At 37.5% G+C, this 24,384-nt stretch overlaps 1 protein-coding gene across 3 annotated transcripts; it reads right to left on the reverse strand.

Annotated features, from left to right (window-relative positions):
• Positions 1–66: 66 nt before the first annotated feature.
• Positions 67–22,667, reverse strand: LOC127426559 (membralin-like). Of its 3 annotated transcripts, none has more exons than XM_051673443.1 (11): positions 21,663–22,667; positions 19,305–19,595; positions 15,748–15,910; positions 9,346–9,456; positions 8,696–8,818; positions 8,503–8,603; positions 8,216–8,273; positions 7,986–8,069; positions 6,270–6,402; positions 2,712–2,811; positions 67–2,597 (listed from the first exon to the last, which is right to left on the reverse strand). In XM_051673443.1, the coding sequence occupies exons 1-11, from the start codon at positions 21,879–21,881 to the stop codon at positions 1,917–1,919; spliced, it is 2,064 nt and encodes a 687-aa protein (XP_051529403.1). In that variant the 5' UTR covers positions 21,882–22,667; the 3' UTR covers positions 67–1,916. The 3 variants fall into 3 exon arrangements, with proteins under 3 accessions (XP_051529403.1, XP_051529404.1, XP_051529402.1); XM_051673444.1 differs by having other exon boundaries at positions 15,802–15,910; positions 19,299–19,595; XM_051673442.1 differs by having other exon boundaries at positions 19,299–19,595.
• Positions 22,668–24,384: the final 1,717 nt, after the last annotated feature.

Raw genomic sequence — 24,384 nt, forward strand, 5'->3', positions numbered from 1 at the left:
AAACTTTTGACTGGTGCCGTGTTTCTAGAACCAATAAGAGAAACCCAAAATAACCACAAAAAGGAGTGGAAATTAATTTTGTCTCTTTATGCAGTTTTTTTTTTAAATGTTACAGTTAAATACATTTGAATGAGACGAAATCTTTTTCAGATACTTTTTTTCAGTTTCTGTCTAGATGACTAGATCTAAAAACTACAATCGTCCATTTCCTCTCACAATGGCAAATAGGCACAGGACAGAAAAAAAATTGAAGAAAAAAAAAAGAGGAACTGATCATAAAATCTTTCAGACTTGGATAGACCTGCACCTCGCAAAATATTGCACAATTAAAAAAAAAAAAAAATCCAGAGCCTGGCTTTAACTTGCCATATTGTTGCATAGCCTTTGAAAGAACACCCTTCTCCCCAATAGTGTTATTTCAACCACAGTCATATGTCAAAGAGACTGTATGCGACAACAGATATGGTTATTTGATCTCCTGGTTTACGGAGCATTTAGTGAAGGTAAATGTAGTCTCTTTTACACATGGTCATGGAGATCAACAAACCTGTTGTCATTGGGCAACCACTGTAACCAATCTACCAGAAATATATTGAACTTGACATTGCTGCCTACATGTTGAAATCTTTATACAAAAGCAGAATATGAAAAGACAACTGAATCTCCTGGATCAGTGACCTTGAAGCATTGCAAGACAGATGGAAAAAAATTCCTCGCATCTGACCTGCACTGCTTACATCTGAAGAAATCTGGATCTTATTGTTAGGCTGATTAGAAATAATATCAGTTAAAGAAACAACACATTTACCCTTAGTTAAGTTGCTTTTATATCCAATGACAATTTACTTGCTGGCTTTGAAGCATCTCGTAAGGCTATTGACCCCCAAGTACTTCAGAGGGAAATACTGGGTTAATATTCAGTTTTAAAAGCACAAGACAATACCTACACACACCCTCTCCCTTGAAGCCAGATTTGACCTGAATTAAAGCCAAAGACTTCCTGATGAATTTGTGCAAAGATGACACACCTGTCTAAACTAACCACTAAGAGTCTCTTTGAGAACAAATGTCTCTTGATGAGGAAGAACCACAAGAAATGACCTCTGTTAAACAGGACAGATTTTTAAATAAGTATCGTGTGGCAGAATTCTCTGGGTATAATAATATTGAAACTGGCTGCCAGCTGTTCTAACACCCCTTGTGCACTTCTTTTCAATAGCAGTGCCACCAATAAGCATGCCCTCTGACCATGAACAACTACTATCTTAGATCATACTTGGAAGGCCATAATCTGGATATCAAATTACATAGAGAACATTTTGGTGGCTCACTAGGGTCCAAGACCTGAACGAAGATAGTGAGCCCTTAAACATCATATTAATTCATTTGAATTTATTTCCACCACTATAAGTAGGCAGCATTTTCCATTAGAGCAAGTTAATGTTATCATTAGAGGAATGGAAATAAAGGCAAAATAAAGCTTGCACAAGCCAGATCACTGATGTGTATTTGGATCTAAAGTATGAATGTCTCCCGTGCTGGCCACTGATACCTGTAGCGCCCACATTTGGAATCACAAAAAGTACCAGAATTGAGCGATACATCACATTTGCAAGCTGAATACTTCCTGTATTAAAAAATGTTTCAATCACTAAAAAACAAAAACAATCACATGTAAAGACTCTCCAAATGATCACATCCTCACACATGGCATCATTTGACAATTCAATAAGAATTTACTTGAGTCAGCTTCGACCCTCCTCACGTTCCCTTCGGAGATTGAGGATTTAATTATATAATGCTCCATCACAGTTTTTCCTCATAATGCCTTCTGGATTAATTTACATAGAGGGGTGGTGACTAGAGCAAAAGGCATAAATTAATTCATTCTGAGTGGGAGCGATCATGTGCGTCTCTCAAGCCAGGTTAGAATGGGAGTCTGGCAAGCTTTTGTTTTCATTCTCGGTCTTGCCGTCCCAGTCCGTGGTGCCATTATGCGTGTCTGCTACTTTGCAGTCTGTGTGTGAGGTCATTGTGGAGGAAGAGGGATCCGTTTCAGACTCCATCAGCCCTCCTCCCCCACCAGGGGGCCCCAGACCCTGAGCGCACTTCATATCTTCTGCAGAAGGGCTGGCTGTGCTAATGTTCCCCTGGTTCTCTCCTGGTGTGATTAGACTTTGCAGCTCCGCTGCAGCTTTGCTGGACGTTGGCAATTCCTGGATCCCTCCTGGCTCTAAGAGCGAGCTGTCAAGATGTGGAATGGCCAGAGCTTCTGGGCCAATGGCCATCTCGGCCATCCAGTCAAGGTCACTGATGGAGCTGGATGGGTCGACGGGGAGACTGGGGTTTACCAAGCCGTTGTGGGTTTCAAGCTGACGCTGGTCATGAGCAGCTAGGCCATCCTGGCCATTAGTGTTAGCAGCTGCGTTAGCCTGGCCAGCGGGTGCTGCAGTGCTAGTATTGTTGTTGAGATTGTCCTGCAGGGCTGTCTGGTTACCTTGACCCACCTGCTGGTTTTGAAGGAGCATCTCCTGGATCCGGATCTGCTGAAGGATGGCTGGCAGCTCGTAGTGGTGGAAAAAATAGATCATTGAGTGCTGCCGAAGACAAACACAAAGAAGCTCTTAAACTACAAACAATTAAAACATTAGAGTCATGAAATTCTTTACCATTTACAAAAAAAAAAGTTCAAATAAGACTCTTACTGATACCTGAATGAAGAGCCAAGAGGTCACCAGAGCCAGGCTGCTGTACTGACCATTAAAGCGGTAGTGATATGCATAGAAGGCAAAGTGATACAGGTAAAAGAATCTGAAAAGCAACACAAGAGATCCCTTTGAGAAATTATATCCACAGAGACCCCATTTAAACCTTGTATTAAGATGTGTTATGGGTGATCCGATCACAAGTGTTAAGCACTAAATACCGGAAAGTTTTGTGATCGGATCACAGAAATCACATATGGAAGTAGTCAAAAACATATGCGACCCCACATTCCATTTGAGGTTTTGAAGAATCTCGCTTTGGATATGTCGCGTCCAGAGTTTCCACAAAGAAATTTTGGTGGTGGCCAACATGTCTGGGAGTTATAAAGTTTACCGGACAAATGGAAAACAATCTGGCCATCTCATCTTGGGGTTTATTTTGCACTAACGTGATAGACTATGCGATGTAATAATGACACAATCAAGTAAAATGAACAATAAATGTTTGTTCATTATAGCTACTTTTCCATTGAGAAAGCAGCAGTCATGGAATTGGCATCTAATAAAAATTATTTTAAAAAAAATTGAAAATTCAAAACAAAAACAGAGGGTTAAGCAAAAAGCTAAACTGCAATTTGCCACATATATTTTCATTCACAAAGAAATATTATTATATGATGTAATAAATTATGTCATATAATTTCTCACCTTGGCTTGTTTTTTTCTCTTTATTTTTATGACTATTTTCCTCATAACACAGAAGCGTTTTTCTGCCGACGTGAAGTCAGATTTGTTTTTCTATAGCTTGAGAACCTGGGGTCCTTCTCATGAATATGGCAACACAAGTCTGTTTTAATGCAATAATGTTTTTTGCACCTTATTTGTCTTTTTACGTGGTTTTGCATCATGCAGTAAAAAACTGACGTTGTGAGTGATGTCATGAAATCAAAGACCCTCCCCTTGAAATTCGAACACAAGTGTTCACACCAGACACATTTTAGCAACCAGGTATAAATGGCAGTGATGCGCGAAAATGAAAATTCTTGGCCGAAATCGAATATTCTGGAAACACTGTGCCGAAAACCAAAACGAAAATGATTATTTTAAATAACACTTTGTTTGGAATAATTGAACAAATTATAAATATTATTAGGAATGCACCGAAACCACTTTTTCTATAACTACACATGTCATCATTAAATAGAGTAGACTTTGAAAAAAAATGTGTAGACTACTAAGAACACCTACATTGTTATCTACTCTACTGTATAATGCAGCAGCGAAATTTACAGTGATTCCAGTGAAAATCTTCAGTGAACATGAAGCCAGTTCTATTGTCATATTTGTTTGTTTTTTACATTGTATGTGGACCTGGAATGTGGAATGGATACTTGAGTGTATCTCTTTTGTGTTCACTTTAGTTGTGATAGCATATCACATTACTAAATATTATTGTAATTTGTAATATAGTATTATTGTTAATAATAATAATAATACTAAAGTGGGGGCCTGGGTAGCTCAGCAAGTAAAAACACTGACTACCACACCTGGAGTCGCAAGTTCAATCCAGGGCGTGCTGAGTGACTCCAGTCAGGCTTCCTAAGCAACCAATTGGCCCGGTTGCTAAGGTGGGTAGAGTCATGTTGGGTTAACCTTCTTGTGGTCGCCATAATGTGGTTCTCGCTCTCGGTGGGGCGCATGGTGAGTTGTGCGTGGATGCCGTGGAGAATAGCGTGAAGCCTCCACATGCGCTAGGTCTCCGCGGTAACACACTCAACAAGCCACGTGATAAAATGCGAGGACTGACGGTCTCAGATGTGGAGGCAACTGAGATTCGTCCTCCGCCAACCGGATTGAGGCGAGTCACTACGCCACCACAAGGGCTTACAGCACATTGGGAATTGGGTATTCCAAATTGGGGAGAAAAGGAGAGAAAATTAAAATAAATAAATAAATAATAGTTATATTATTCAATAATAATAAAATTTCAGTCATAATTTCTAAACTTTAAAAGCCTCTGGCTTTTATTTTGGTGGAAACCTCCAGGAAGCAGAGCATCATCATGAGCCCATCATTAGCCCTGCGCATGCTATGTGTGTGTGTCAACAACGGAGCAGTGCTCATTCACTGAAGCACGATGTGCATGCAGACTATATATTTACTTATTAAACGCATCCTTTGCGATTCACAAAACTACTGAATGGCTTCAAAAGACTTTGAATATAATGCATTATTCATATAGACTACTTTAATGGTGCTTTTATGCTTCCTTAATATTATATTGGAGCTTGACAGTAACGACCATGACACACACAATAGAGCAATGTAAAACGCTCTTTATTAAATGCACTAACTGGGGGTGTAGACTTTAAAATAGGGATGCAGTGACGTATTGCCTGCTTATATTTATCGGCCAATTATTGACCAAATTAAAACCATCAGCGTATCGGTTATAAACTATTGTTTAATCAGTAACATACTTTGTAAAAATTCTGTTAATTCAAATGCACAATCCAGAAATAATAATAGCCACACTATGTAGAAGGGCTGGCAATCCTGAGAACATGTAATATTTAAATTTAATTCTTTCTTGTTCTCACATTAATGTGGAAAAAACCCCCATAAACAGACATCACAGTTGTGAAAGTGGCACTTACCTATAGGCTACATGATGAGGGAAAGAATCCAAAACGCTTTGAAACCAGCAGACATTGACTACTGAGATGTTGAAAATTATGTATATTGGAAATGATTTATTGTTAGAACAGTACAAAAGCTTTTGTACCTCTTCATACATTTTTTATGCATTCTTAGAAAAACAGTGATCTGATGACAAAATAAGGTAAGTGCCAAAATATCGGTATCGCCCTATAGTTTTTTTGTTAAAATTGGTATCTGCCAAAAATGTTCATTTTGGTGCATCCATTCTGTAAAGTGCAACATAAACAATGCTTTTTCACCATGGGAGTGTTTTTATTTTCAGGCAATCTTCTCTTTTGGCCAAAAATTTCATTTTAGACGAGAAGCATCAATGTTTTCTAGTTGACGCAGTGAAATTTTTTGGCCGAAAATGGCATAAAACAAAAAAATTTGCCGCATCCCTAGTAAACACTGATGCTTCTCGCGTGACCACTTGTGATTGGATCATCGGAAACGCATCTTGATACCAGATGTAAAAAGGGCCAAAATGACAATCACACAAAGTAACAAAAAAGTGGGGCATGGAACAAAAAAAGGAAAACGCTTTGTTCCAACAGCTAGGGAGCTGCTTTGCTGTCTACTCACAATAGCACTCCTCACATGAAGCACACAAAACACTCAACTGATTTCAATAGTTTGATGTTAGCATTTTGCTGAAGTTGCAATGCATTCTGAGATTACATATGATGCTAGCTTAGAATCAGGCTAAAACAAAGTATCTTCGAAGGCAGCATAATATTACTGCTTAACTTTTAGATTATCCTACATGTCAAAAGTGGGCAAAAGGTGCTTTAAAATGCTGCCTAGGTGGGCAGCTCACTTGAACAAACTGAAGAGCAGCACAGGAAAAGACTGAAAACATACCTGAGCCAATGGCGTTTGCTCGTGTTGGTGTGGCAGCAGATGGCATCATATTGGTCAGCCAACCAAACAATGAGGATAATGTAGAAGGCAGTGGTTGTGTCATTGAAAAACTCAGACATGATGGCCTCCATTCCTACAGAAAGGATTGAAAAGAAGTCATAAGCCATAAACCGAGCCTTTGATATTGACTGTGATTCATAAAACCTGGATTCCCAAGCTTTTAGACCAATGAATTTCCATAACTTTTCCACAGAGTGGTTTCTAGCCTATGGAGCATTTTAGATTTGATCATATCTAGAGAAATATACATTCACTTTAGAAATGTTCAACTCCCTGAAATTGTGCAAACCCTGTAAAACATGTGGTATGTGAAGTCATTATAACCTCAATCAACTGTAGGGGTGTAAATTGCAAGTATCATCAGATCTTATATCGAATCTCTTAATCGAATATCGATTTTTTATCTCAAAGTCTGCCGCGATACGATTTAGAAACCTTTATTATCTCACAAATGCAACCAAATTATCATTTGAATATTTTAAGAAATATAAGTGCAAATCCAGTATCCAGATTGGGATATCGACAAAAAAATAAGGTACTTCAGTTTTATAAGATTATAAATAGTTTTATGACAGCTCATTGCCTTGTGGAATGAGGTAAACACTACAGTGACAATTTGTCATCTCTACAACAATCAAGCAAGTCTTTCAATCCAAAATTCGTACATACCCACAACTTGTTTCCGACAGGAGATAATGTGCTATCCGTGCTTTTTCTTGGCTACAACTTCCACAGTTGTTCTTAAAGATTTTGTTACAGTTTACTGTGATAAATGTTAGTAAGAATGTTTATGTGTAGATGTGAAAAGTCTTGTAACTGATGTTGGGGCAGAGCAGGTGTTTCTCTTACCCTCGTCAGCACTGTTCAGAATATCGTGGCTGTTTAGCCATTTGAATTGGTTGAATCGCTCCATGGCACTTTAAAATAGAAAATTCTCATGTACAATTCAAACGTGTTGCATGCGCAACAATATTGAGGGAAGCCCGATTTAAATCGCGCATGTAAGCCGCTCACTATTTTGTCATCGGAGCTCGCAGCCCTGTTGACGCGTGTGCACGGATAGAGCACAGCGCAACTTCAGGCTTCAGCCACTCCGTGCAAATCCATGTCCCACATGAGAAGCATATTTAGCGCTTATAAAGCAAGATGAATATCATTATGTTGCTGCATCTCCTGACAGAAATGTATATGGATGTGGCTGTCAAGCGAATAAAAAAAAAAAAGAGGTGCATCTTAAAAAAAAACGTTCAATCGATACATTGTATAGTTGGTGATTTGATTGACGCATCAATCCAGATTGATGAATCATTACACCCCTAATCAGCTGGCAATTATATACCTCATATTAATTGCAATTTCATCTCTCTTTTTCACATTTAAATGTCCAGAGGAGGAAAAAAGGAAAAAAACTCAAACAAAAATACACAGCAAAACAATGACGACTAAAGCCAAAATATAAGATTATGAAAAAATAAATCCTTTTGTACTCCGATTTTAGAGAGGAGCTATCCATAATTCAGATTATAAAAGGTACTCTGAGATTCACCTCTACAGGGTAACAAATCAGACTGCAACATGATTCAAATAGAGACACAAACAGACATGAAAGCAGAATTTCAAAAGCACTTCAGAATCCCAATGTTGAGTTTTACTTACCCACGAGAGCCAGGATGACAGTGAGGAGTGGGGCGGCAGGGAAAGCTATAGTCATATTCATCTCCAGCATCTGGAGAAGATCCACTGAGCACAGAGGAAATCAGAGGAAAATTCCATTAATGTGAGACGCTGGACACTGTGAGACATTTAGTGTGTTATAGACAGATCGTGTATGTTATTGAAGTAGTGAAGATAAAGTCGGAGAGCATAAGAGGCTTCCATGAACTCACCTATAAAGACAAAAATCTGGTGATGCGAGTACCGTAGCAGCATGGACACGGACAGAGTCTGAGAGAGAGAGAGAGAGAGAGAGAGAGAGAGAGAGAGAGAGAGAGAGAGAGAGAGGTCAGAGTCAAATTATTTTGATGGGTGCTTAAATTTGATTTGTTGACGTATTTACGAAACTTGACGTATTTATAGGCTTTCTTCAGCTTTCAGTACTTGAATGGATCAAATGATCCATTACTAATAAACTCTCTACAACAAAAGGCTACTACAGCAGAGTGAAAACACTTACAAATATAACCATGATTACAAAGGCTGCCAGGTAGGAGGTACGGGCCATCCACATACTGACAAAACGGTAGTGCTCTCCTGAGACCACATTCCTCAGGAACCCTGAATACAAACAAACCATACTCTAACATAAACATTTACTGTTGTGATGTCATTAAGATGTGTCCTGACATAGCATTAAGGAAATAGCACACCTTTGTTTTCTTCGTTCTCTGCTAAAGCCTTCACACTGGACATCAGGATGTCGTCATAACCCAAGCATTCGTCAAGGAGGAAGCGACTGAAGCCATCTCCAAAGCACTGATCCTTCATTGGGTCTACAGATAACCCACGGACAGGTTACTATACAGCAGTATTAAAAGAATAGTTACACTTCCTTTTGCTCTGCACATGCGTCAAGCGCGAGGAAGTGTAATCGAGCTTCAAATCCTGATTGCGCCTAGGAAACTGCAATGTCAAGATTTATAGTGAAAAAGGAGTTAAATTTTGGCCTGTTTCTCACCCAAGACCAATCGTAGCCACTGGAGTCTTATGGATTACCTTTATGCAGCCTTTATTTCCTCTTTGAAGCTTGAAATTGTTGAACCTCATTGACTTAATTTACAAAAACACCTGGTATCTCCATCAAAATATATTCATATGTTTTCCACAAAAAAAAGTCATACAAGTTTGTGACGTCATAAGGGTGAATATGGCAAAAAGACGTGTGAAGATTTTGTTGATGCACCACAAAGGCATTTACTTAAAAAAGTTAAGTAGGAATAAGTAGTTTATCTCATGTGTATTTCTTGTGTTATGATGACACAGCATTGTGGGGTTTTCCTGGAGGGTGTGAGGTACTCACCCAGGGTCACCACCATGACTGGGATGTTGAGCCGCTGACGTGTGGCCTGAGACAGCCGCAGGAACCCGTACTCCAGAGAATATTCCACGATATACTCTTCTTGTGGCCACACTACACAAAAACATATACAAGTATCAATAAATGCTAACAGTGTTTCATTAAATTCACACTTTATACCACTAAACCTGTATATTTAATATTTTTTCCTTAACTTCAAAAAAGTTCCTAATTATTATTGTCATCATGTCATTACGGTGGTATTTTGGGCAGTACCTTGGTTAGAGCTAAGACAGCGACTACACGTGGACACTGTACAGTACATGGTAACTTTCAGTCCGGGGCAGAAAAATGTGTCTCCCAACATGATTGGGACACACACACAGGATATGTTCTTGTGTTCAACATCAGCTAGATCGAGCGCAACTGATGGAACGGAATGGAACTGAAAGCATGGTACAAACGTACATAGTACGAAATGCTGAGAAAAGCACTGAGACGTGGCACAATGTAAAAAGACACATATACTCCATTTGACACATATTTACCAACAATAATAAAAAAAACTATAAATACAGCAGACCTATAAACCTGAACTTGACCATCACCTCCCATCCAACCCCTGCTAATATATTAGTATTTGGGCAGTCAAAATGACCAAAAAGCACATCCCTAATTTCAAACAGTCTATCCAACCTTCTCCACCAAGTAACTTGTAGGCCTAATATTTGAGATGAGTAATTGAAAGCACCATATTTACAAAGTGCAATTTTATTGAGAAAGTAAATCTCTCAAGTATCAGAACATCAACACCCTATTGGACAGCCTGAAGAACCTCAAAGCAGTCTAGGCTGTGTGGTTTGGTTATGATCATTTTTAATACTAATTTTATTTTTATAGCACATTTTAAGGATTAAGCACAAAGTGCTTCACAAAACACAAAATCAAAAACACACACAGTAAAACACAACAAATTCACATAGTAATAAAAGCCAGTCTATACAAATCAGTTTTTAAACAAGACTTAAAAACAGACACAGATTCAGCAGATCTAATATCCCAGGGCAGGCTGTTCCATAATTGTGGGGCCTTCACTACAAATGCTCTATCACCTTTAGATTTGTATCTAGATCTTGAAACAGCCAACAGCTCGTAACAAGATCTAAGAGGTCTGTTTCATAAGGTCTTAAAAGTTCTTTTTTTTTTTTATTTTGCCGCCAACCCATGTAATGCCTGTGTGTAATATGTAATAACCATAAAGTGGATTTGTAGCCAATGCAAAGAAACTAAAACTGGAGTAATCGGATTAAAAGACCTAGTTCGTGTCAAAAGTCTAGCTGCAGCATTTTGCACTGGTTGTAGCCGTGCTAAAGTGTGTTGATTTAAAACTGAAAACAGGGCATTACAATAATAAAGGCGAGATGAAATAAAATCATGTATAAGCTTCTCTGTATCCTTGAAACTCAAGACATGTCTAACCTTTGAAATGTTCCTTAACTGATAAAAACATGACTGAACTAACTGCTGGGCATAATATTCAAAATTTTGATTATTATCAAAATAGACTCCCAAACGTTTTACCATCTGCTGTTTATTTGGGACCACCTGTCTAAGTGCTGACACAATCTAACTCTTTTTAGAATCATAACCGATTGTAACAACCTCTGTTTTATCAGTTTTGAACTGAAGAAAATTGCATGCCATCCAATATTTTATAAATCCTATACATGCTTGAAGAACATTTAAATTAGTAAGATCATTGGGATTCAACAACAAATACAACTGCAGGTCGTCTGCATAGCAATGAAAATTTATGTTGTATTTACGATTCACAGAATCAAGCGGCACCATATATAGTGAAAACAAAATTGGCCCTAACAGGGATCCTTGCGGAACACCACAATTAACTTAAGAAAAGGATGACAAATTATCTCCAACAGACAACAAATTTCCAATTCATCAAGTAGGAAACAAACCAGTCTAAAGCCGCCCCAGATATTCCCACCCATCTCTTCAATGTTTCGATTAATACTGAATGATCAACTGTATCAAACGCTGCAGCTAAATCAAGCAACACTAAAATGGAGCTCTCTCCGGCTTCCTCTGCCATCGGTAAGTCATTTGTCACCCTAAGAAGGGCAGTTTCTGTAATGTGGTTTTCTCTAAAACCTGACTGAAATTTCTCAAAAATATTGTTATCCTTCACTACCTTTAATAGTTGCTTAGCAACTGCTTTCTCTGTTATTTTTTAGATGAAAGAATTCTGAGATTTGTCTGTAGTTATTTGCAACCAAAGGATCTAATGAGGGATTCTTCAGAAGCGGTTGAACTATCACAGTCTTTAACTCCTCTAGAACACATCCTGACACAAGCAAGCTATTTTGCATAGACATCAAAGAAGGGCCTAAAGTCCCAATACCTTCCTTGAAAAGTCTTAAAGGAACAACATCTGTATGGCAACTAGATGGTTTCAACTGATATTATAAAGATCCTGCTTTTAAACAGGTGAGAAAGAATCCAACAAAATCTTCCTACAACCCAATTGTTCCACACATTGTAATACGGATAACTGATGACTAAACTAAATAATTGAAATATTTTAACTTATCAGTTGCGCTGGAATTGTGAGCCCAGTTATCAAAATAAGCTAAAAAAAAAAAAAAAAAAGGAATTTCTGGAGTTACAGTACGAGATTAATAGGAGCAACTTGTCTTCCTCTTCTCTGTAGTTAATACAATGTCAAAAAGAATGCTTTTATGATCTGAAATAAAAGTGTCCTTTATTTTCAAATTACTCAGAACTAATCCAAGAGTAAACACAAGATCTAACTGTGACCTCAATTATGCATTGGATCAGATACATGCTGCTTCAATTTAAAAGACTGTGTGATGTTTAAAAATGGTTAACCACAGGATCATCAGCCCTGTCTACATGAAAATGAAAATAATCATCTCATCATATTTTAAAACCAAATCAGAAAGCAGTTCTGAGAATTCATCCCTAAAATTTGTATTATAATTTGGAGGATGATATATGAAGTATATGATGTATCATATGATATACTGTATATGATATATTACACAACAAATTATAGGCTCTTTTCCTGATATTTTAAAACAAAGAATATAAAAGGAAGAAAATCCACAGGCTTAAACCCACAGGAATGTACAGCAGGCCTCTCAGAGAGTTCCAGCACACATGCAAGGCCTAGAAGAGTGAACACCATCAATTCTTTGTTTTTTTAAACCATAGGATGTGACACTGTAAAACACTGTACTGGCAAATGCACAGTTTACCATGTCACAGAGCTCACCCAGCTAACATATCTGAATCCGAGTATTACATGGGGTTTGGGAACGGCATGAATTTGGATTCCAATATAAAGTTTTGCTTTTAAGTTTACATACACCTTACAGAATCTGTAAAAATTTTAGCATTTTTGAAAAATTAGCAATTGTAGAAATATTATTTTCTTATTTATTTAATACTGCCCAGCAAAACAGATATTTATGTATATTACACAAGACAAGATAATGAATGAAATTACCCAAATTATCCTGCTCAAACATTTACACAAATTTGGTTCTAAAAGAAACATGCAGGGTGCAATATAAGTTAAGATCAATCGACAGCATTTGTGGCATAATATTGAGATTACCATAAAAATGGATTTAGTATATGTATAATAATAATGGATTATTATATATGACTCATATGTCCTTTTCTTAAAAAAAATAAAAAATAAATTGAGGTTATAGTACGGCACTCACAATGGAAGAGAATGGGGCCAATTTCCTTCTTTTACAATCCATAAATCTAGAAAACTGATCTGGTTCTGATCAACATCCATGGTAAAATTCAAATATTCAGAGTAATTATTTAAGTATTGGTGGAAAGAGTCAAGCTGTTCAACACTTCAACACAGCAATCATCCAAATATCACTTCCAAATCAACACATTAGCATTAAAATCATGCTGTGAATAGATTAACTTTTCTTCAAAAAACCCACATATAAGTTTGCAAAAGAGGGTGCAAATGCACTCCCCATGGCCACATCCCTTTGTTGGATAAAGAAATCATTCTGAAAAATAAAATAATTGTGAGAAAGTACAATTTCAGTTAAGGTGTTAATACACTCATTAGAGGCAGCTGAATCAACATTACGTTTTGATTCATATTAGTCATGGACTTAATGCCTTCCTTATGTGGTATACTTGTATCTTTTGATGTTCAGTCCATGTATACAAGTAGAATATCATTAGGGACAGGATTGACTGAATCAATAAAAGACAGCATATGGCTAGTGCCCTTTAGAAAAGATGGCATTTTTTTTGCAAAATGGTCTAATAAAAAAGTCGACAAAGGTAGATACTGAAGATGTTAATGAGCCAATCCCTGCTACTATTGGACGGCCAGGAGGAGAATCAAGTTCCTTTTAGTAATCTCACCAGATTGAAAGAGTGAATCAAGAATTTAATGAATCTGATCTTTAAATAACATAGTCGGATCACCTGGTAATTTTCCGTAAAAATCCAAATCTGAAAGTTGTCTTTCACATTCCTTTACATAGTCAGCAATATTCTGAATGACAATTGCGCCTCCTTTATCGGCTGGCTTAATTATAATTGTTTTATCAGATTGTAGATCATGTAGAGCACTTCTTTCATCTCTTGACAAATTGTCATATCTCATCCATTTCTTTTTGTCACTTAATAGGATCTCAATATCATGTTCTACTAGTCTACAATAGGTCTCAACAAATGCAAAATGATGATTTAAATAACTTTACAGCTCAAATAATACACACGTTTTAACAGAAGAATTTATGTATGTGTTTTTATAAAATGAAAAGCCTCACATTTCAGCCTTCAAACCCATTCACATCCATTGTAAGTGCCTCACTGTAATCTTGATTTTTACTATTTTTAGAGACATGACTTTTTTTTTTTCTTTTTTTATGGTGATAATCAACATTATGCCACAAATGCTGTCGATTGAGCTCAATTTGTATTGGACTCGTGATATTCTCTTTAAAGGGGACATGAAATGATTTTTACATTTTCTTTTTATTATTATTATTATGTTCCTTGAGGTTAGCTTATAATGTTATCAAAGTTTTTTGCACAAAAATGGTTAAATATTTGTGAAAGTAAACACCCACTGTTCTGATTAGCTAATGTCATTGCATCTGAAAAATAGTATCCATGCCCCCAGACATATATTAGTTTCACACTACACCATAATATTTCATTTTACTCTGCTTTCTTCACATATAATTCAATAATTCATCTAAAAAAATATTCTTTATCGGTTGATGTATTGATTTGATAAGCAGCAGTGATTAGAAGCACAAACACGAATCGCTCACTGTATTTTTAATTTCTTCTCCTAGCAAGTACTGCTGCAATAGGCTGTATTTTATGTTAGCATCATAGGCAACATTCGTAACAGTGTTTTAACTGTAAACTCACACAGTTTTAACAAGGCACAGCAGCCCCTCAGTACACTAGAGCAGACCGTTTATCAAGCGCTGAAACTCTGCTTGGTGCAGAACAATCTGGAATAATGTTAAACAATGTAACAGTCACCTCTTTGCATCTTGAACTTGTTCAGAACGTTGAATCTTTGTGGCACCTGCGCTAAAAACAATCTAGATGTAGCACAACAAATGAAATAGAATGCAGGTGTCTCGACAAACATTTAGAAAAATTACATTCTTTTTAACTTGGCACAGTGTCTAAAAATGTGCCGGTCCTGCGCAAGACACTGAAGAAACAGCGAGACGCGATGCAACAGTAAAAGACATTAGTCCCGCATGTGTTTATATAAGGAAACAATGGTAAAACAGAGCAGATGCATGCAAAAACACGTTCGGTGTGAACGGCCCCTAACTCATCAGTACGTGCATGTCTGTGAGCGAAAGCGTGGGTGCCCGAAGTCCTACTTGAATAACTGACCCGAACCCGTCATGAAACCCCGACGGTTTCTCGGGTCCCGTCATGTCCGGGTCGGGTTGCAGAGGTTTTTTGTCAAGAACAGTGGTCATCTTAACTGCCAGGACAAACCAAGGACAAGTACAAATATCATAAAAGGTTACATGATAAACATGTTGCAGATTCTGCAAGGGGTATGTAAATAAGAGTAGAAATGTACACTAAATGTGCTTCAAAGTCATTTTATCTAATATCAGACCAAGATGATTGATTCTGAAGCCATGTGATGTAGCAGACGTCACCTTTGGAAAGGGTTGGATATTAAAAAAAGAATGGGAACAAAGAAAATCTGACCAAGGGAAGTGAGAAGGGCTGCACTGGATAGAGGAAGGAGAGAGAATGAATTCACAGAGGAGGAATAGGAGGAGTGAATCAGATGGCTACGGGTTGGGGCATTTTTTAGATGTTTACCTGCTCGAGTTAGCATCTCAATCTCGGAGACAGTCTCCCTCAGCGGCTGCATACCTTTAGAGGGGGCTTGGCTGTAGGAGAGATCCTGCGATTCATTCAGGCTAGCACCCGGAACACCGCCATTCATCGATGGATTCAGACGTGGCTCAATGTCCAGCTCAAACTGCATGGGTGTGAGAGAGCGAAGCACTATGACTAAGAAAGATCTGTACAGGGAGGGTACATTTTAAAGGAATAGCTCACCCAAAAATTAAAACACTTGTCAATGTGGTCCCCCTTGGTCACATTTTTTTAAAGAATCTTCACACACCTCTTTTCCATCCTACAGTTCTTAGCAGTGTTTCCTGCACCATTATACAGCAGTGACACGGCAAAAAATATGTTTTAGCCGAGTTGTGAGTTTGCAGTCTGAATTTAATGTTATAAGATAAAGAGTGTGTACCATGAAATAGTCATTTTGTTGTGTTACATTCAGAACAAACATACTGTACAATGTGACTAGTGTAGCCCGATTCACAAAACAATTACTCTTATGAACCGCTTCTTTAATGAATCACTACAAACAACTCACCAACTTCAGAGTTATCAGTTTGAATCAGTCTTCACTGAATGAACTCACTAAATCATTCAGAGAGGTTACTGAATTAACATCAGACTCACTGAACTGTGAGTCTTTACTTTCAGTCATCACTGACTTGAAATGAATTAAGAACTGTTTTGTGTACTTTAAGGTTTGTGAAGCTTAAATCAGTCATTATACTTGTTGTTCATATGACAATGTGCTTTAAAAATACATTTTGAAACAGTTACTTTTGTAATAAGCAACATAGTTTCTTATTAATAATATATATATATTATTAATATATATTAATGTGTTTTTAAAGATTTGTTTCATTGCATGCCCAAAATGAAAGGCTACAAAAAAAAAAACAAAAAAAAAAAGAGGGTCAATTGTTTGGTATAATTTTAAAGAAAACTTTTCAGTGTTTTTAATGATATTCATTATGATATATTATGAGTCTCTCAGCCTAAGAAACAGCTGAAAAAAATCATTTTTCTTATATTTCTGATTTGACATGATATATTTTTGGGTGCAAATAAGGTAGCTCCGAAAAACTTGTTTTGTTTCCAGTTGTGTGTTGATACGACAAAGCAATGTTATCCCAATGTTATACCTTGTGTACAAAAAGGATTCAAAGTGTCCTCTCCAAAAAATAAAACATAATAAATGTACATAAGAAGTAATTACACATGCAAATACAACAATGACTAAAGGTTAGGGATGTGCGAGACCAGTCGACTAAACGGTTCTGATGCTGCTAGTCGACACTGGAATTACTAGTCGGTTAATTCTTCCCCAATTAAACAGATCATCATTTTTACACATTTAAATTTGGCTTTATATTTTTAACAGAGGCTGCACTTAAATTACTGTCATATTAATGTAACATTTTAAATAGAATTCATAATATAAATATTTCAAAAAGAGAATATCTGGAGCAGATACAAAGTTTCATTTCACCTCAGGAAAATGTCCTCTCGCTAGAAAAGTAAACTCAGCAAAGCTGAGTTAATCACTTCGGTGGTGGTGCGGGAATCGGATTTCTAAACTTTTGAAAGTCCCTATGGATGTTTTCACATTTGAGTCTTCTTTAAATCTGTGCATGCTTGTACGTTATTTTTCCGCTGTGCAGGCTTTTTCAAGTGCAGGACAGCCGCCTCAGGTGAGTCAAGTCCCGTCTTTCACCTGAACATGTTAACGTGTTAATTTTGCTCATCAAAAAATGTTATGCTTCCAAGTAGCCTAGAAAATGACATTATTTTCAACGAGGTGCCGACTGCTTAACGGTTAAATTATCTTTTGTTCTGTAGAATAAACACGTCATGTTTAGAATACATTAGGTTTATTGTAGGCTACATCACAGGCCTATTTTTTCTATCCTATGGCAACTTTTTTTTTTTTTTACATTGTAACTGTTATTGTTTAACCTTCTTTACCGAACAGCTGTTATATTAGATCAATGTCTAATGCACAACTGCACGTCGTGAAATACGAGCAACTTTTCAATGCATACTTTTTCTCTCGTAGATTTGGCTTAGCCTACCTGTTAATTATTTTCAACAATGTACTGACTCTTTTAATATGTTAAGTAAATTTTATGTGGTGAATTCCGTTTAGAACAGGCTGGGTTGCTCTATTGGTCCTGCAATATTCATTCAATTATTTCCAATAAATATGCCTATCGCTAATGTTGAATAATGTGAATGCATGTCATGTTCTATATTTAATGTACAATGATCATAATGCAAGGAGAGCACGTCACAGATAAATGCCCTTTTTCAGTGGAATTTAGCTTCGGATTTGGAATAGATCAAGTGTTTTAAATGGGTTGCATAAAAATTGTTTTTGACTGTTTTCTGAAGGTTGGTTTCTTTTGAGACTAGTCGATTTAAAATTTCTATTTAAACGTCAGTGAAATTAGTCGTTCAGCACATACCTACTAAAGGTACGCTCTCTCTCCAAAGCATGCAGGCATGAGTAACGAGATCTAATTCAGTTCCATTCTGGATCATTTGAGCAATCACTGAGTCTGTGTACTTGGCGCTATCTCCTGGTGGCCATATATAATAAGAGTGAACAATCCTCTCTGCCCATATTTGGATGACTTCCAACTCTGGTCGCAGCGATCTGAATCCTAATACGATTTGTTTAGCATTCCATGATGCTAGACAACGTACTACATCATTTCTGATTAAGTCATCTGATACAGGAAAGCTAACAGTTTTTTAGCCAGATGATCTATGCATCTGATTACTTTGTGTGGGCTCGTGCGAAAAAGGAATCCCCTCCTCTAAGTAATTATATGTGACATTTTATGTTCTATTTATTTGAAGTTATAAGTGAAAACGTGGATTACAAGCAACACCTATTTACATGTAACATGTATGACAAAGACATGTACTGAGCTACTACTCGCTATATTCTGCAAGTAAAACAAGTACGCTGGTTGTATTCTGTTCTTTGCGAGCTTTCCAACGAAATATGACACATGGCTATTTGATCAGTTTGAAGTTTTTACCGATTACAATAATATGTACAGTGCAAAATTATTAATAAATTATCAAAACGGAACACTTTTGATTTCAAATTTCTGATTTCAAAGCACTTGTTCAGTTTTGGTCATAATGCCTACATGCACTGTAAAGAAGCTTTAAAACGATACCTATTTTTTGTTGGTCAAGACTGTAGTTATTAATATTTTGATAATTATTTTTTCTGTGTAGCATCCGAGCTTAAAAGGTTAACTTTATATAAAAAAAAATGTTTTATATATATATATATATATATATATATATATATATATATATATATATATATATATTAATATGGCATGGGAATTCTGCAGGAAACACTAGTTCATAGTGGCCATGTCTGTCAGAAAACATGGTATATGTTGTTGAGTAAATAATGACAGAAGTATAATTTTGAACTATTCCTTTAATGCCCAGATGTCAATCCTTGTTTTCAACTTCCTGTGTAATAAACTGACCCGTACTGTGCTGTTGTCGAACATGTCCATGGTTATCTCCTCCTCCTCTTCAATATCTGTCTGAATAACTGGCTGTCTGGCTACATTTCCATCCTCTTCCTGTTCCTTCACCAGTCCCTGGATTCCCTCCGTTTCGTAGAACTGCAGGAAGATGGGTGCTCGACTGGAGTTGCGCTGGATCTCCACACGCAGGATTCCGTCACGGGGCCATTTCTCCCGCACATGCTCCAGGCAGTTGATGGGTGAACGTGAGAAGGCGATGTGGATGTAGGCCAGGATGAAAAGCATAAACAAGGCCTGCCAAACAGATCACATGACACAAAACTGAATAAAAACAAAACTGTGCAAACCAATTATACAACCACTATTCCGAAAAAGTTTGGACAGTATGAAAATGCTAATAAAAACAAAAAGGAGTGATTTGTAAATTATTTTCACCCTTTGCTATATTGAAAGCACTACAACTACACATTATATGATATTTTTCCTTATGAATTTCTTTTTAGATGTACAGTAATTTCAAAACAGATGATTGCAACACGCTCCAAAAAAGTTGAGACGGGTCAATTTAAGACTAATAACATATTTGACGAGTTGAAATAAGGTGATGTGAAACAGGAGATGTTAAATATGTGAGGGAATCATGTCATAGTATATAAGGAGCCTCCAAAAACAGCCTAGTCCTTCAAGAGCAAGGATCATTCGAGACTTGTCACTTTGCCAAAAGGTGCTTCAGCAAATAATCCAGCACTTTGAGAACAATGTTCCCTAAAGACAAATTGGAAGGAGTTTGGGCATTTCACCCTCTAAAGTGCACAATATTGTTAAAAGATTCAAGGAATATGGTCAAATCTCATGTGAGTAAAGGGCAAGATGAAAACCACTTCTGAATGCACGTGATCTCCAATCCCTCAGACGTCACTGTCTTAAAAAACATCATTCATCTGTAGTGGATATCATGAACATGGGTTTTGGACTACTTTAGTAACCTTTGTTAGTCAACACCACTCGCCACTGCATCCACAGATGCAAGTGAAGACTTTGCTACGCAAAGCAGAAGCCATACATCAACACTGTTCAGAAGCACTGCCGACTTCTCTGGGCTTAATCTCATTTTAGATGGAAAGTAGAACAGTGGAACTGCGGTCCAACGAGTCCACATTTCATATAGTTTTTGAGAAACACAGCCGTTGTGTTCTCCAGGCCAAAGAGGAAAAGGACCATCCACATTGTTATCAGTGTCAGGTCCAAAAGCCAGTGTCTGTATGGGCCAGGGGTGTGTCAGTGCCCATGGCATGGGTAATGCGCACATCTGTGAGGGCACCATTAATGCTGACAGATATGTACCAATTTTGGAGCAACATATACTGCCATCCAGCACCGTCTTTTCCCAAGGACGTCCCTGCATTTTCCTGCAGGACAACTTCAAACCACATACTGCCCGGATTACAAGTGTATGGCTGTGTAAGCAGAGAGTGTGGGTGCTAGATTGGCCTGCCTGCAGTTCTGACCATCTCCAATTGAGAATGTGTGGCGCATTATGAAGCAGATTAGATGGCAACGAAGACCCTGTACAATTGTGCAGCTATAGACCTGTATAACGGATGAATGGGGGGGGGGGGGATTCCACTTTCTAAACTTAACAAACTTGTGTCTTCAGAGCCCAAATTCTTAAGTGTTATTAGAAGAAATTATGTTTCACAGTGGTAAACACTCGACTTTCCCAACTTTTTTGGAGCATGTTGCAATCATCTGATTTGAAATGACTGTACATTTAAAAACAATAAAAATAATAATTAATTAAATTCACAAGGTAAAACATCATATTATGTGTAGTTGTAGTGCTTTCAATATAGCAAAGGGTGAATATAATATACAAATCACTTTTTTGTTTTTATTAGCATTTTTCATACTGTCCCAACTTTTTCGGAATTGGGGTTGTAGATATTTTACAGAATTAGATATTGCAGTCCCACAACTAGAATGGTATATGAAATAAATGGACCACTCCTTTTCTATTTCTTAAGCAGAGTTCGGCTTAGTCAATAACTTGAGCTTCACTCAACATTAGGTATCCTTGACAGTCGTTTTATAAACCAAGACATTGCCCCATAAGACAAGGAATCTTGATTGGCAAGACCTAAAGTGATTGACGGGAGGATTGTTGCCAAATACATGATGCTGATGATGACCAGCATCCATGCTCATGTTTAATAACCATGACACCCGTAACAGAACAGACCAGATATGCATGCATTAACACACACATCATCTTAAGGTCAAACTGAGAGTGTTGTAGGGTTTTCTGTGATGGATCAACACACGTTTAAAAAAATCAGAAGAATGACACGAGAAAAATATTACCTTTAATAGAACCAGGAACTCAAATATTCTTCTGAATGATGGTGGAAACAGTCTGGCATATGTGACTGCCATCTTAAAGAATAATGCGTGAAAAAGTCTGTCCCGCACGTTGATCAGCGGGTTCTGATTCATCGCAGGATTCCGGATCCGGTTCGGCCCTCCATTAATGTTGTTATTCAGTGGGACGTTGTTGTTTAGATTTCCCTGGTTGTCGGACATGGTGGTCACAGTACAGTAACTTGATACAGAGAAAGACCAATTTAGGTCAGGCAGACAGCAATGTGCGCAGATCCAGATGAGCAGGCCGATCGCACAACATCAGCAAATCCTGATGATGGTCCTGGTTCTCAAATTCGGGACTGATTTTTAGATATCACTACAAAACTCTCCTATATATGCTGAATTTTGTAAAGATGGTAATGAGCACGGCTGCCTCTGCTCCTATCATTTCACAAGTCCACAAACATGCAATCCACTAATGAATCAGAGCATGCTCATCTGTAAAATCAGATGAGCATGCCAGGCTGTTAAAGTCTGTTTTATACGCAGTTTGTACCGCAGATGTAACTCAGGCCTCTCGCATCTCCACTGGCAACCCAATCAAACTAGCTAAACCTGCTAACTCACGCGTTATAACCATAAACACCACATATTTCTTAATCTAATAACATTTACTCTGGGTTGGAAGTCATAGCTGGCACAGACTGGTCAACTGAGTGTTTAAACGGAAGGAATTTGAATTCCACGCACAACACGTCTGTTAATAGTGGTAAGCTAACAGGTTAGCCGAGCTTCCTTTGAAGTTCAATTTACTTGTCAACAAAATACCTACATAACTCCCATATGCTGACACTCTTCGATTAAATATGGCCTAAGATACAGGGCGATATCCCGCCAGAACTATCCGATGGTAACGACAAAAACCTTAGAGCACAATTTTCTAAAGCTAAGCGGACTTGGGAGCAGAGGCAAGAAGCTCTTAATGAGGAAAGACAAGAATTTCCACTCTGAACTCGCTTCCGGGTTGAGTCACATGATTTCAGGCGGTAGAATAAATCCACATAATTTAATGTTATTCAAAGAAACTTACATACGTTTTCCGCAATATAAATTCAAATTCATCATTTGTATTTGTAATTTATAATTTAGGAAATATGTTTCAATTCAATTAAAAATATGTAAACTAGTCTAGTACCAAAAATGTCTTCTAGCTCCCCTGATTAACGCTGTAACATTACTTTTCTTTAACAGTGGCGAAACGTCTTAAAGAATTATTAAACGAATTATACGAATCTCATTAATGAAGAGTGGAAGCGCTAGTCAGTAAAGCTGCTACGATTTGTCACTTATGCGTTTTAGTCATTTATGCTCTTTTACAAAATTAAAGTTGTTCTGTAAGTATATGACATGTTGGAATTCCTTTTCTTGAAAAAGTGTGGTTATTGTAACCCCAGAAATAGCTAATTCAAAATAGGATCTACAGAACATAACATTTTTGATCAAGAAAAAAATAATGCACTTCTTTATTAAAGCAGTTCATATTTTAAGCATTCTTACAATATTATTTATTTGTCTAATCTCTTCAGAATATGACCATAAATAACATTTCTGCATAAACGTTAGACTGCATGTCTAAAAACTAAATATAAAATTTTTAGAGCATGCTGAATGTTTCAAATTTACTGTAGATAAATCCTAATCAAGTGCTGCATCTATCTTAAAGCAAAAAAACAAAACAAAAAAAACAATCTGTAATTATTTACTCACCCTTATGTCACAATGTGACTTTTTCTTCTGTGGAACAAAAAAGGAGAAATTTGAAGAATTGTCACACATGTTTTTGCTATACAATGAAAATGAATTGTGACTCTGGGCTGTCAAGCTCCAAAAAGAACAAAAAAAGTTGATATGACATTTTGTACTATATTCCAAGTCTTCTTAGGTCATATGATTGATTTATGTGATGAACAAACTTGAATTTAAGATTTCCACTCAAATAATAGTTTTTTTGTCTCCCCTTTTCTCCCCAATTTGGAATGCCCTCTAATATGCTCTAAGTCTTCGTGGTGGCGTAGTGACTCGCCTCAATCCGGGTGGCGGTGGACGAATCTCAGTTGCCTCCACGTCTGAGACCGTCAATCCGCGCATCTTATCATGTGGCTTGTTGAGCGCATTACCACGGAGAAATAGGCTTGATGCCATTATCTGCAACATCCATGCACAACTCACCACGCACCCCACAGAGAGCGAACCACATTATAGCAACCATGAGGAGGTTACCCCATGTGACTCTACCCTCCCTAGCAACCGAGCCAATTTGGTTGCTTAGGAGACCTGGCTGGAGTCACTCAGCATGCCCTCACACTCGAACTCGCACTTCGAACTCGCAACTCCAGGGGTGGTAGTCAGCGTCTTTACTCACTGAGCTACCCAGGCCCCCCTCCACTCAAATCATTGTTAAAACTGAGTATGCACCTCCCAAATCAAATAGGGCACAGGCTGAGTTCGGAATGGCGTACTACCCATACTACTCTTACTACATCTGCCATATGTTTCTATGGGAGACATAGTATGAGTAGTATGGTAGTATGCCATTCCAACCTCAGAAACAGGCTGGATGTCAATAACAACAAACGTAATTGGTTCTTGTGTGTCTCGAAGACTTAGAAAACAGTGTATTATCGACGACTAAAGTGGTTTTATGGTGTGTGTGTGTGTGTGT

The sequence above is a fragment of the Myxocyprinus asiaticus genome, chromosome 35, assembly GCF_019703515.2.
Source record: "Myxocyprinus asiaticus isolate MX2 ecotype Aquarium Trade chromosome 35, UBuf_Myxa_2, whole genome shotgun sequence".
In the NCBI taxonomy this organism is placed as follows: Eukaryota; Metazoa; Chordata; class Actinopteri; order Cypriniformes; family Catostomidae; genus Myxocyprinus; species Myxocyprinus asiaticus.

Excerpts from the sequence above, each read along its gene's own strand:
- LOC127426559 (XM_051673442.1), bottom strand. The coding sequence starts at position 21,881 with ATGTCCGACAACCAGGGAAATCTAAACAACAACGTCCCACTGAATAAC. Across the intron at positions 8,819-9,345 it reads AGTCATGGTGGTGACCCTGG|ACCCAATGAAGGATCAGTGC; the intron begins GTGAGTACCTCA and ends GGTTATCTGTAG. Across the intron at positions 2,812-6,269 it reads AGCAAACGCCATTGGCTCAG|ATTCTTTTACCTGTATCACT; the intron begins GTATGTTTTCAG and ends GTTGCTTTTCAG.